This window comes from Aphidius gifuensis, linkage group LG1 (genome assembly GCF_014905175.1).
Source record: "Aphidius gifuensis isolate YNYX2018 linkage group LG1, ASM1490517v1, whole genome shotgun sequence".
NCBI lineage: Eukaryota > Metazoa > Arthropoda > Insecta > Hymenoptera > Braconidae > Aphidius > Aphidius gifuensis.
In genome coordinates, this window is record NC_057788.1 from 13,673,971 (window position 1) to 13,689,239 (window position 15,269).

A 15,269-nucleotide genomic window follows, 5' to 3' on the forward strand; every position below is an offset into this window, starting at 1 on the left:
ACTGCTTGTGATATAACAAATGAATTTAATGATATTATTATTGATAAATTTTTGACTTAACATTTAAATATCCTGAATCACCACCTGGTACATAGTGATTCTGGAAATGGAAACCACACTTAATTTTTGAATGGGACCATACTAAACTAGTAATAAAGAGTTGCTATTTTCTTGGAGCAAGACAACGACGTTCTATATACGATAATTTATTTCTTATATTTCGTTTGTATCTTCGAAAAATGATCAACTCTTTCTACTCATCTTGAGATACAGAAATCATGAATTTTTTTTCTTTTTTTTCTTTCAAGATTGACGGATTATTTAACGAGCTGTCATTGCCTAAATCTTTAAGAGTTGAATCAAATGATGTGTTGATATGAGTCTCGTTATTAATTAATCTATTCCTTTTTATAATTTCTGTTCTGACATTATATCTATCACTTCACATAAAACTGCATAATGCTGTTACTTTTGGATAATTATATATTTCATCTGAAATCACTTCAAATACTCCAGACTCAACTGACACAACTTTTCCATTTGATTCAATTACATCATGGCTGTGGTCTAATATTTCTCGTTTAATGCATCACTATCGAGGACCGCTGGTCTTCATCGTTGGGGAGGCATGATTGAGAATTTACATCAATTATATTCGTATATTTATAATTTAATTCTACTCAAAGTATATTGATTCTATTTTAAATTTAAATTTAATTTAATTTTGAATAAAATGTTACTTGGATTTAATTCTGATTAAATCTGATTACAATTTTACTTTCAACGTAAATTTTTGTTCATCTTTGTCTAAATTTAATGACGTTGAATTTAATGTCAACTGTATTGTATGGACTGAATCATAAACATTTATTATATACATTTTATATGCCAATAATTCATGAAAATCTGGGGTTAATATTAGACAAAACACTGAACACAAATAGATGTTCACGGTCGCATACTTGAGAGTAGGCACTTAACAAGACACATAAGCGCCGAAACTTGCACGATCTTGTTTTTTACGGAATAAGACGCAACGATATACTGATCGGGCTTTGTGCACACTAGCCTTCTTATTTTTTTCTCTCTTTTTTTATTTCGAGCGTTGCACTCACACCGTCACACGCACCACCACACAGTTACATATATATACACACTTTTTTACAGGAGAAAAAATAACAAGTGAAAGTCACCTAAGTCAATGCATCTTTTCTAAAGTTCAATCACTTTTTTCACGAGAACTTAATGAAACGTATTTTGTGGAAATATTGCCATGTAACATGTCTTTAAAAAAAAATTAATTACGATGTTTGTTCATGAATTATTTTCCAAATTTTTCAATTGGACGTGAGAAAAAAAAAAAACAAATTAAGAACTGAGTGAGAAAATTGTCATATTATTATTAAGTCATATTATTATTATTATTAAGTGTCAAATATTTTTAGAAATTATTTAAAGTTATTATTAAGCTGTATATTAAATTGTCATTCTATTTTTAAGAAAGAAAAAGAATCTCGTGATACTTAAGAAATAAAAAATTTTGAATCCATTATTTTTCACTTCCAATATTCCAATCAGCAATATTTACAACATCAATGACTGACATACAAATACAATCCTGTCTGATGTCAAGCGGATCTAATCCATTAACCGAAGAATTAAAGTCTAATAAAATACAAAATACAACATCAAAACCAGTAACTTTAGACATAACACAGTCCTTTATTTCAGAATCAAGATAAAAATAAAGAATTAAATTTTAAAAATATGTAAGAAAAAAGAAAAAAACCTTACGAAAGACTCGTTATTTTTGTTTGTGTTATTTACATATTACAGATGAAAGATTTAACGACTTAAAAATTCCAGATTATTAGATTAGTGAGCAAGAGTTATCATACATAACAGGTTGTGTGGCTCATAAATATGATAATAAATATACGTCCTTAGAAGAACTAACAAAAAGTTTTTATTTTATTCCTGATATAAAAAGATGTTTAAAATATCCATCACAAATTTTTATAGCAACTAGAAGTTTTAAGACATAAAAAAAAAAAAAAATTTAATATTGCACCAGATGCAATAGTGTTTAGTACGCACTTGTACGTATATTTGACTCAGAGTTTCGAATGATCAAATTATAGAAGATAATGAAAAATGTAAGAAGGAAAAAAAGTTAAAAAAATATGTAACAAAATTTAAGGTACATTCATAGCTACGTTCCAACAATCAGAATTTCTAAAAATTCATACAGTAGATAGTCGAAATATAAATGCATCGTTTTGTAGAATCAGTTATTTGTTATAAACCTTTTTTTTTTTCGATAATTTTCAAAAGTTGGCTACTTTCAGAGGGGTTATGTATGAGCTTTTATGTTCGAAATTTCTTTGAACATAATTAAATGACAGTTCTAACAATTTTTTGTTTTTCAAAAACTAATCAATAATAATGTTCGGTTTACATGAGGTTTCAATACTGCTTTTTGAATAATCATCAAAGTTATCTAATAAAAACTCGACTTTACTGATTTTAAAATGAAAGAGGCATGATAACTGGGCAATATTGAAATAGCGGGATAATTTAAATTTGCACAAAAGAAACTGAATTACGAAATAATTGAGCATCATAAATGCAAGTGTTAATAAAAATATTATTAAAAATGCTTTTATTAACTATATGAAATTGAGAGTAATAATAAATATCAACATTAATTTGACAGAAATAGAAAACTTGATAACACTGCAAATCAGTGATGCATACTGTTTGAGAAACTCTGACATACATGTAAAGCGGCAGCACACTCAAAATACTAAGTCAAACACACACATACTTTCACACACACACACACTAATAGCTGGCCGGCCGGCAACAGTTAGTTAGGTTCACGTTTCACACAAAGCAACACGCTTGATTTTCGTACACAGACTTTATAGTCATAATTTTGTCAGTTACACATTGTTAAATTCAGTTACACATATCAATTTATTATCCTAATTCATTCACACATAAAGTTACACAGAACACATCAAGCAGATTACGACAGATCAATAATATCGAGCGTTATCAGCTTTGGTATCGTTCTAAAACCACAGACTAAGTGGTAAGATTAATAAAATCTACGGCACATGTGACACATTATCTCAGCATACATTTATTATTATTTTATGCAATGACAATACTTATAAAATGTACATAAACCTCAGTAGTAGTATACATAGGAGAGTTCTGGACCAGCCCCCTGCTGCGCCCCACCCCCCGCGAAACCCGCGACCCCCCACTGTCATTCGTGGGTGATTTCGCGGAATGCGCGAGGGCCCATCCCAGGGGTCCGCGAATTATTTAATTATTTAGAGCACCGTCATCATGGAGGGTCCCGATTTAATTTCGTAAGATTGCATAATGGATTTCTATTATTATTATTATTATTTTTATTATTATATTATTTATTTATTTTTATTATTATTATATTATTTATTTATTTTATTTATTTATTTTTTTCATGGGAAGCCATCTTGAATTTTTAAATTTTTAAATGCCCGCGGAATATGCCGGTAAAATAGTTTTCAATTTTTTCAATTTTTAAATTTTAAATGCCCGCGGACTATGTCGGTAAGATAGTTTTTATTCTTTGCAAGAAGGCGCTGCATTCTTGCAGCATATTCCATCTTGAACTCTATTTTATTCTATGGCTACCGATTTTCCAACGTTTTCCCGAAACGATTTTCTTTAAGTTCGGTCCTGTGTGTGATGCGGTTATTTGATAAAGTTTTTAAAGAAAAAAGTAAAATGAGTGGAAGAAATAATAAAAGAGTAAGTCATTCATTTTTTATTTTATCAATTAATTTATTTTCTATTCTATTGTTTTTCTGTTTCTAATTATTTATTAGTGTGGTTTTTTTTTTTTTTATAATATTTTATCTTTTCTGAACATGTGCTTGAGAATTGCATCATCAAGCACGTGTTCTAACCTTTCTTTTTTGTTTCTCTTATTAATTTTATATTTTTTATTGTATTTTCTTTCAATTTATTTTATTTTATTTATTCTTTTTATTTAATAAATTTGCAGTCTTTTTATTATATTTTTTCTATTCTGAACACGTGTGCAATTTTTTTTGCACACACGCACGTGTTTTGCAAAGAAAAAAATATAATAAAAAGACTGCAAATTTATTAAATAAAAAGAATAAATAAAATAAAATAAATTAAAAGAAAATACAATAAAAATATAAAATTAATGTGAAAAACAAAAAGAATGGTTAGAATGCATGCATGCATGAGAAAATTGCATCACTCAAGCACGTGTTCTCTTTAATCTTTTTAGTTTTTCTTATTAATTGAATAAATGTAAAATTTTTTTTTTTTAATTCGTTTATTTATTTATTATTACAGAGAATATGTTTGTGGAAGAGGCTCTTGAAGCAGCGATTTAGAGGGAGGATTTTAACGCTCGAGAGGTTGCAGAAGGAGTACGAGGAGCAACCAAAGAAAGTCATCGCCGTCCCAATTTCTATTTCTAGAGGTCATTTTTTATTTTTCTTTTTTTTTCAATTATTTCAATTTATTTTACTAATTTTAGTTTCTAATTCATATTTTTTTTTTTCTGTTGCAGATGAAGGAGACGCTGGATATGATGCTGATGATGAGACAACAATGGATGATGATGATGATGATGATGATGAGACAACAATGGATGATGATGATGATGTGATGAGACAACAATGGATGATGATGAGGTAATTCTTTATCTTATTATTATTTTTCCAATTCATTTATTATTTTATTATTTTAATTTTATTTCAATTTTTTTTATATTTTTACTTTTCAGGATAGAATCATTCAAGATCATGGCCTGGAAAATGAGCAGGAGGTATCATCAAAAAAAAAAAAAAAAAAATTTAATCAATCAATTAATTAAAAAATAAAATAATTTTGTCATTTTAATTTTTGCATTTTCCTTTTTAGTAGAGTCATTTGATTTTTCTTTTTATTTTTTAGTAGAGTCATTTGATTTCCTTTTTTTCTTTTCAGTAGAGTCATTTAATTTCTTTTTTTTCATTCTAGTAGAGTCATTTGATTTCCTTTTTTTTCTTTTTAGTAGAGTCATTTAATTTCCTTTTTTTCTTTTTTACGTAGAGTCATTTGATTTCCTTTTTTCTTTTTAGTAGAGTCATTTAATTTTTGCATTTTTCTTTTTAGTAGAGTCATTTGATTCCCTTTTTTTCTTTTTTTGGTAGAGTCATTTGATTTCCTTTTTTTCTTTTTTGGTAGAGTCATTTCATTATTTAATTTTTGCATTTTTCTTTTTAGTAGAGTCATTTGATTCCCTTTTTTTCTTTTTAGTAGTCATTTGATTTCCTTTTTTATTTTATAGTAGAGTCATTTGATTTCCTTTTTTTCTTTTTAGTAGAGTCATTTAATTTCCTTTTTTTCTTTTTTACGTAGAGTCATTTGATTTCCTTTTTTCTTTTTAGTAGAGTCATTTAATTTTTGCATTTTCCTTTTTAGTAGAGTCATTTGATTCCCTTTTTTCCTTTTTTTGGTAGAGTCATTTGATTTCTTTTTTTCTTTTTGGTAGAGTCATTTCATTATTTAATTTTTACATTTTTCTTTTTAGTAGAGTCATTTGATTTCCTTTTTTCATTGCTCTTATACTTAGTACAAAAAGTCTTTTTTATGGTTACTAAATTTATACATATTGCTTTTATACTTAGAACAAAGAGTTTTTTTTTTGACATTTTCTGATATCTAAATTTTATACGTATTGCTTTTAAACTTAGTACAATGAGTTTTTTTGATATTTTATGGTAACTAAATTTATATGTATTGCTTTTATACTTGGTACAAAGAGTTTTTTGACATTTTATGGTAACTAAATTTATACTTAGTACAAAGAGTTTTTTTAATATTTCATGGTAACTAAATTTATATGTATTGCTTTTATACTTAGTACAAAGAGTTTTTTAATATTTCATGGTAACTAAATTTATATGTATTGCTTTTATACTTAGTACAAAGAGTTTTTTTTTTTTTGATATTTCATGGTAACTAAATTTATACGTATTGCTTTTATACTTAGTTCAAAAAAATTTTTCTTTTATGATAAGTAGATTTATATGTATTGCTTTAATATTTAGTACAAAAAAAAATCTTTTTATCTCATATACTTAGTACAAAAAGTAGTACATGCGGTAGTTTTTCAAAATTTCAATTTCCTTGTGTTAGTTTTTACATATTTTATTTCTTTTTGTTCATTTTTACAGGATGTTTCAATGGAAATATCTTTTATTGACTTGGTCAGTGATGATGATGATGATGATGATGTAATATATTGTAAGTATTTTTTAATTATTTTTTATTTTTTCAATATTTTGTTCAATTAAATATTTTAATTCATTGTTGTTTTTTTTTTTTTTTTTCAGTAACCAGAGACACACGGGATCAAGAATATGAAGATGATGAAGATGAAGATGATGTTGATGATGGTGATCAGGATGCTTTAATGGATATTCCTGTCATTGACTTGGTTAGTGATGATGATGATGATGATGCAGACACCGTCATTTTAGAACCAGAGGAGCTGGTTCGGAGGGTCGAGGATGCAGATTTCTACAATTGCTCCTATACGCCAAGTGAGAGGTCCAGAAGGGGACGAATTTGTCGTGACCCAATGTGGTCACAAGATTATTTGTTTTATTAAATAATGATAAAATAAATAAATAAATAATTTCAAATTTTATTCAAGTATGTTATTTTTTTTTTTTTTTTTTGTGAGTGTTGATAGAAGTTATTGAAAATGTCGCAAGTTGTATATGAAAAAAAAGGTGACGCTAATGTGATGGTGTCGCTAGTGTTGAACAAAAAAAGTAGGGATAAAAAAATGCACTCCAAAGTCAATACTGTATTAGTTCTGAATTATGAAATTGAAAAACCAGCTGATAATAGTGTGGAAGTTGAAACAAAATATATTTCAGTGAAGGTAGTTTTGAGGTTTTACAATCATCGGATCTCAATCAATTTTTTCAAAGGAAATTTTGTAGATTTTTACATGCAATCATTCTACATTAATATTTTTCGTTAATTAAATGGATCTGGTTGGAAACTGCATGAAATCCTCCATCTTGAAATCCAAATAAATGAATACATACCACTGCAAGGTGGTAATTCATGTTTCGTTGAAAGGCCATCATGGATAATTAAAACTCATTCAGTTGTGAATGTTAAAAATTCAGACAATTAATGTTTTATTTGGTCAGTTTTAGCATGTTTATACAAGGTGTCTAACCATGCTGACCGTGTGAGTCAATATAAAAAACATATTGATGAGTTAAATTGTAGCGGAATCACTTTCCCCATAAAATGGGAAAAAATCAAAAATTTTGAAAAAAAAAATAAGTTGAAAATTAATATTTATGGAATCGAAAATGATGATGATGATGATGATAATGAAAGTGATGATGATGATGATGATGATGAGGAAAAAAAAAATAAAAAACGTAGAAAAGAAAGGATTGTTCCATATTATATTAGCAAGAATGAATCTAATTTGAATACAATTCATCTTATAATGATCAAAAGAGATGAAGAAGCAAAAAATGATGATGATGATGATGATGATGATGATGATGATGATAATGATAATGATGATGATGAGTTAGATTCGCAAAAAAATTTATCACGATATCATTTCGCTTGGATTAAAAATTTATCGAGATTAGTAAGTGCGCAAATTTCTAAACATAATGGAAAGAAAATAATTTATGATCGATGCTTATGTCATTTTCAATCTCAAAAATCTTGTGATAATCATGAAAAATAATGTAGTGAAAACTGTAAAAGGGGTAAAAAGTTATGCATATTCTCTCACTGTTTTATATCATCTCATTCTCGCTTCCATAGTACTTGGTTTGCTGTCTTTTTTTAGTTACGATTACACTCGGTTACACTCGGCGACGCTCGTTCATTCGGCTCCTACTATATCTGTCTTCTCTCTGATATATATCTTTCTTTTTTTTTCTTTCAAATCAAACTCTGAGCCGATTTTCGTTTTCGAAGCATCTGCGGCTGAAGAATAATAACAAAAGCAATTGTTTATTGTTAAATTAATATTAACAATTGGATACTAGCTTCAATAGTTGACCGATTTCAATATTTTTTTTTTTGTTTTAAAGGGCTTGAAACGTGCTATTATTTTATTGAATAAAAAGAATTATCACTTAAAAAACAACAATAAAATAAATTGTTTATTGTAAATTTACCATTTAAAAATTGACATTCTATTTTAATAATTGATTGTGATTTGTTTTTTTTATTATTATTGAATTTTACAATGAACAAATAATTTTATTGTTGTTCTTCAAGTTTAGAAATTTTTTTTTTTTTTTCTAATATTGAAGTTTGTCTTATCTATTTTTCAAAAAGAAAAAGAAAAAGAAAAGAAATCAATCAATCATATTAAAATGGAATCTCAATTTTAAATAATAATTTTACAATAAACAATATTTATTATATTGTTATTTTTCGAGTAAAAGATTTTCTAAATTTTCTTTTTAAAACTTCTAAAAACAGCTTAATTTTCATCGAATTTATCAAAAAAAAAATTATTATTTAGTAATTAATGTGTACATATTATTAATAAAAAAATAAAATATGTATCCATTAAATTTGAGTACACAAAAAAATTGTTTTTTTCCAAACACATCATTGCCATTTTTTTATTAATATTAATATACATTATTTATTATCAAATAATATGTTTAAAAATGAAACAAAATTATTAGCTGACCAATAAAAATTGAACAAATAAAATAACATAAATTTTTTATGATTCATAGTGGGTTAGTTCAAGTACCAAAAAATTCCCAGTATTTTTTTAAATTTCACTATTAACACAAGTCAATTAAACATGAAGATTTAACGACAAATATTTGAAAAAATATTTGCGTTTGGATTAAAAAAAATCAAGTTTATTAAACAGCTGGACTTTTATTTAACTTATTTGTTATTCATAAAAAATAATAGATACATGAAAATTAAAGTTAGAAATTAACTGAGATCTGTAAAAAAAATATAAAAGTTGTTGAGGTAGAAAAAATATTTAATAAAAAAATATATTAAAAAAAATAGTTTCTTTCATTAAACAAAATGTATTGGATGTTAAAAATTTATAAATCCAATATCTTGCTCATCATAAATGTTATCATCTTCATAATAATTATCACTCCATCTCAGTTGGAAACATGATCTTTGTTTTTGATTTGTCTCATTGTCACTTCTTATTTCTCCATAGACATCTGATTTATCTGTTACCCAAAGTTCCTCATCTGTTACTGTTACATTATCTCTTTCTTCATCTTCCTCGAGATGTTCATTTGTTTCATTTCTATCAGTTAAAAATATGTTACAGTTGTTTGAAGCATTGGCACATCCAATACCTTGACAACCTTTACATCTTGTTGAACATGGTAAACCAGTTTTTTTACATTTACATTTTGTAGTTTGGCATTTCATAGTGCACCCACAAGATATCTGTAAATAATAATAAATTAAATATAGTCATTTAAAAAAAAAACATTAATTTTTTTCAATTAAAAAAAAAATTAAATTTGAAAATGAGTAAAATCAATGACTTGAAATAATTTTTTCATTTTTATATTTGAATGAGAAATAAAAATTCAATTTACCATTTCACATAGTTGTTCAGGGGCTGGTGGTTCATCAGTCATGATTGGAATCAAAGTCATTTGATATCTTTTCCATCCCCATTGTACTAGCTCTAGAGAGTTACCCAACCAAGTTTGCATTTGGTAATAAACTCGTTTACCATGTTCATGAGCTGCTGATTTGCTTGGAGGTAACGAGGCTAACCGTTGCTCAACTGATGGATTGTGTTGCAATTTTGTAAATTGAGTGTATCTTAATTCATCAATTGATGATTGTGTTTTTCCTGTGTTGTACAAGCATACGAAAATTCTCTCAGTGGCTTCACAAATATTAAACACAGAGCTGTTTGGTTTATAAAATAATTGTACAGTGTCTAGTATATCAGGATTTTTTTAAAGAAAGTTCAGTATTGTTTTTTTTTTCTTTGAATAAATACCACTTGTTGATTCACAACCACCAAACACATGACAAAACAGTATAAATGAACGACAATCATCAAACAAATATATTGGGTTTATTTCCATTGGTTTACCCTCATGATTGTACTTGCAATAATAAATATACCGTCTCAAAGACGTAGGACATTGTGTTATAAGTAAAAGTAACGGTTCAACGTTATTAGTAACAACCCCAACTGGATTACTATATTGAGTAGCAAGTTGAACTGCTTCTTTAACAATTGCTTCAGTACAATCTTCATCTACCATTCTGACATTTGCTGTATTTTTTAAATATTCTTGTAGCATTAAAACGAATTTCTGCTTATTGCATACGTTTGAGAGAAACTGTTTTTTTGTCATTGAACATAGAGCATCATAATCAAGGTCAAAATCAGCAGCGATACTTTTTTCACTTTGACGTAGTTGGTTATATGATTTTACACCACATACTTCATTATGGTAAAGATGAAAAACTATGTATAAACGTTTCATTTCAATTTGAGAATTAAATTTTTTTTTTATGTAGTCTAAATACAAATCACAAATTATTTTAAAAGTTCTGCATTGAGGCCATGAAGACACAGCATCTAATAGAAAATCTCCATCAAGTATAATTGTCAAATCATGGACAAAATTATCAACAAAATTATAAGTTTTTTTAATAATATCATAAATATTTTGATCACACTGTCTCATGAAGCCTTTTTTATTAAATAATGATAAAGGATAAGGAGATAGTTCATGTTTGAGTATATTTTTCAATCCAGATGCAGGTAACTTTTGTAATGAACTTGAAATTACTCTAAAAAATTCTAATGGGTCAACTGATTCATGTTTACCTGATAAATGTGCTCTTTTTTTAGCTGAAGCTAAATTTTTTACTAGCATTAATCTATTAAATGAAAATGTTTTAGAATTTTCGCCAATCATATTGACCATATTTTCTTCACCTTTTTTTATTGCTTCATAACAATTTATTTCACTTCCTCCCATGACACCTGTTGACAATGATACTATTGAAGTTCTTTGTATCAAAGAATCATGTTTTGTAAACCAACTTTTAAATATTTCAAGATGATCATTATCTAACTTTATTCTAGCTTTTAAAAGTTGAATATGTTGCTCACTATTTTGAGTTTTGACATTACAAAAATCTTCTAAATTTTCCATTATCATGTAACAAGTAGGCATGGCACCCAAGTATCTCGAGATAACACTATCTGTGACTCCTCGGCCATGTACAAGATCAGTACCGAAGAAACGGTTAAGAGTCTGTTCTATTGACATATCAGTCCATACTGCATTAAAACATTTATCTGTTCTATGAACTGTAAAATAACCATCACGAGTAAATTTATTATATTCTTCTACTGTCATATTTTTTTCTAAAGACGCCATGTCTTGAAGGTAAAGTTGAGCACATCGTGCATACAAAAAATGACCAGAAGCATGGAATAGTGGAAGCATTTTTTTAACACTCTGTAGATAAAGCATCCAATTGCCTGTGCGTTCAGCTTCTATATATTGAAGCATGATTGTTATACATTCAAAATACTGTATCCACAGTTTGGCAGTTGGCCCATAATATTTTAATCGCTTCAATTCCTGAATGAATTTTTCATTCATCTTGCAAATATTATCATCAGAATTACAATCACCTATATAAGGACCATTGTAAGGGTCTTGATCAATATCATTAAAAAGTTCATTGAGATAATCTTTTAATTCTTTCACTTTATCTTTATCTATTTGTTCACATATCAAGTGACCAAGAGCTGTGTATGTTAAAATATTTGCTCTTACAGATCTTGTAAAAGCATGGCCAGCTAACAAATGCTTGACTGATTTTGGAGCATATACAGTACTCCATAATTCACTAAGACCACTGCCTTCCATAATATTACCAATACCACCTAAATATGACATTAACATATGAAATCCTCCCAGTCTCACATAAACATACTTTAAATCTGTATCTTGTAAACTAGTACAAATATCGCGAGCTATTTTATACAAAGGCAAATCAAAAGTAACGAATACTATTATTTGATTATTTTTTTTTGCTTGCTGGATTGAATAAGTTAAAGCTGTATGAATACTTAAATATTCAGTGGCTTTATGATTGATGAAAGGTAAACACATGACACGAGAAGTACTGTGTGATATTTCCTCACCATACATTTTTTCTAAAAAGCCATGCCATGATGGTATGCCACTAAAATTCAAGTGTTTCAACCATAAATATGTTGTATAATGTAGTGGTAAATAATCTGAATTACCCAAGTTTAATTTATTTGTATCTTCAAAAGTTATTTTATCAATATTACCTTTACAATCAATTGGTAAGTTTACATCTGGTATTTCGTTAACTGAAGCTATTTGACTTGAAGGTGGCATCTTTGATAATTTTTTTGATTCACCTTCAAGAGATACTTCATGGTCTGGTGTTAATACCCAAATACCACCCAAGCAATGAAAAGTTTTGTGACCATCAATTGTTATTACATTATGGTCAGTATTGTCAAATACATATTGCGAATATGCTTCATTGATAATCAATTTAGGTGGATCAAGTAAAACAGATGCTTCATACAGCCTTAAATGGTAATATGAAGGACAAACACCTAGTGATGATAAAATATCAATAATTAGTTTAGATCCTGTTTTTCGGAGTACATAAGTGCCAATAGCCAATTGAAGATAAGATATGAAATTAAGTGTTTTGATAGCAGAAATTATCATGTGAGCAATGGTTAAAATACTGTTGATTTGATGTTGTTTTTGTTTATTTTTCTTGCCACAAATTAATCGTGTTAAAAAAGAGAATAATAGTATGGGAATATCATCCCTTACAGTGTCTAAAAAATTTCCTGGTGGTTTGTAAGACTCGGTATTATAGTTTTTCAACTTTATTTCAGTATTTATTATATCAGCTGCTATGTCCACAATGAATTTTTTTTGATGATCATTCATATTTTTTCCACAAAGCCAGTTACTAGCTATTTGAGGTAAATTAAAATTTTTGTAAAAAATCTGAGTCTCTTGACCTGCATGTTTTAAAAAAAGAATATCATCATTGTATTTACATTTTAGTTTTTTGTAAAACGTTCGTGTATCAGGAAAATGTTCTCCCATAATTTTTTTCAATTCAGATGATAATATAGGCTCACTACCACCAGCTTCAATACGCTCATATACTTTATTATACATTTCTTCAGCCTCAAAATCAAGTGAACGTTTTGAAGAAGTTGGTACAGCCAAAGAAGTATTAATCAAAAAAAATTCGTAACATTTATCATGGTATCTAGCATTCAAGTCAATCAATGAAGTCACATTATGCAAACGTATTTTTACAATTGAACTTTCATGACAAGTTTGGACTACATCAAGAATACGTTTATTTTGATATGAACGTTGAACTATTTGGCCTTCTTGAGAACTCCATTTTTTAGCACAAAAAATACATGATACTTTGAAATCAAAGTCATTGTCATGTTCATCATCCGTTGAACTGTCAAAAATTGAAAATGTTGTTGTAGATGTATCTGATGGTACTTCAGCTGAACTTAGAGACATTTTTCTTGGGTCCTTGTAATATAAAGCACGACAATCTGTATAGAAAAAAAAGTAAAATAATTAATATAAATTTAATACGAATTTTTAAACATTTATATATGAAAAAATAAAAACATTTTGATGCAATTAATTATTAAAAATTCTATATTTTTTTTTTCAAATTACTTCAATCAATATCACAAGGTCAATTCAATTAGTTTAGTATTTTTTTTAAATAAATTTTTGAAATTTTTATAAAATTAAACAAATATTAATTGAATTTAGACTTATAAAAAAATATAATTATATATTTATATTTTTATTATTTATCTTTATTTGAGTAAGCCATGACATATTGACATAACCTCAAATTTTAATCAACATTTAACAACAGTTAATGCATAAATAGAATAATTCTGTACTTAATTATATACTTACTTTCGTGTATATAAATATCTTCATTTTGCCACTTTTCCCATTTTCCATCGTTTTTATTTTTACTTTTTTTTATTAATGTATTTTTCATGGATGCTCCAACAGGAGCTTTGTTTACTTTTTTTGGACGCTTATTGTCTTTGGATTGATAATGAATTTCATCACAAATTGCACATTTATGATCTTCCATTTTCAACACAAATTTTTTATTATTTATTTAATATTAGCTAGTAGTTTTGATTATTGTAAAATGTGAAGTATAATTCCAAGCGTGACAGCTCACAGTATATGTTTATATACATGACACTACATACAATATACAATACACCAGATTGCCGCTAAAAAGTGACGATACATTTATCATTGTTTTTATTTAACTAAAAAAAGACAGCAAACCAAGTACTATGGAAGCGAGAATGAGATGATATAAAACAGTGAGAGAATATGCGCGCGCGTATCGTGTTCTCTCTATTTTTTGTCCACAGTGCTTCTCCAAATTCATATTAAAATTCGTCTCGCGTCATCCCCCAAACTTTGAGCTCCCATAACTTTTTACCCCTTAGAAATAAAAATATAAAACATGAGACTTACCCCCCTTAATTTTTTTTTTTCTACAACTTTTACTCGAAACTTTTTTTAATTAAACTAATAATTATCTCAATATCGGTAATTTTAGGGTAGTTTTATTTTTTTTCTCACCCTCAAAAGTACCCCCGACTTTTTTTTTTTTTACAGGTAGATTTAGAATAAAATGAACATAATAATATATTTTTTTCAAGAATAGAACCCTAAAAAAGTGATTTTGTGCGATTTGAGGGCCAATTTTCCTGTATCAAAGTCTCAAATCGATATGGAAAAGCAAATAATCGATATATGGGCAGTGACTATAATCCAGAGGAAGAAGAGTTATTTTCAATGTACCTTGATTTAAACAATATGTATGGAGCAGCAATGAGAGAATATCTTCCAACTTGTAAATTTGAATGAATTAATAATTTTGATATTTCAATATTAAATTCGACTGCTGTTAACTCGAAATATGGATACATTCTTGAAGTTGATTTAGATTATCCTGCAAGTTTGCATCATCATCATAAAGATTTTCCGTTAGCACCAGTACGTGAAAAACCACCTATAGAAACCAGTAAAACTCGAATTTGAAACAATATTGTTCTTTGGGGA

General features: G+C 27.5%; 2 protein-coding genes across 2 annotated transcripts; one reads left to right on the forward strand and one right to left on the reverse strand.

Moving 5' to 3' along the window:
* Positions 1-4,715: 4,715 nt before the first annotated feature.
* LOC122855532 (pheromone-processing carboxypeptidase KEX1-like) lies at positions 4,716-6,694 on the forward strand. Its single transcript, XM_044157018.1, has 4 exons — positions 4,716-4,730; positions 4,823-4,864; positions 6,258-6,327; positions 6,417-6,694. Exons 1-4 carry the CDS (start codon positions 4,716-4,718, stop codon positions 6,692-6,694), a joined length of 405 nt encoding a protein of 134 aa, XP_044012953.1.
* A 2,438-nt stretch (positions 6,695-9,132) lies between these two features.
* On the reverse strand, positions 9,133-14,366 carry LOC122848794. The gene is made up of 3 exons (XM_044147116.1): positions 14,091-14,366; positions 9,678-13,708; positions 9,133-9,522 (listed from the first exon to the last, which is right to left on the reverse strand). The coding sequence occupies exons 1-2, from the start codon at positions 14,275-14,277 to the stop codon at positions 10,050-10,052; spliced, it is 3,846 nt and encodes a 1,281-aa protein (XP_044003051.1). The 5' UTR covers positions 14,278-14,366; the 3' UTR covers positions 9,133-9,522; positions 9,678-10,049.
* Between the last annotated feature and the right edge of the window lie 903 nt (positions 14,367-15,269).

Excerpts from the sequence above, each read along its gene's own strand:
- LOC122848794 (XM_044147116.1), bottom strand. The coding sequence starts at position 14,277 with ATGGAAGATCATAAATGTGCAATTTGTGATGAAATTCATTATCAATCC. Across the intron at positions 13,709-14,090 it reads AGATATTTATATACACGAAA|ATTGTCGTGCTTTATATTAC; the intron begins GTAAGTATATAA and ends TTTTCTATACAG.
- LOC122855532 (XM_044157018.1), top strand. Across the intron at positions 4,865-6,257 it reads GCCTGGAAAATGAGCAGGAG|GATGTTTCAATGGAAATATC; the intron begins GTATCATCAAAA and ends TCATTTTTACAG. Across the intron at positions 6,328-6,416 it reads TGATGATGATGTAATATATT|TAACCAGAGACACACGGGAT; the intron begins GTAAGTATTTTT and ends TTTTTTTTTCAG.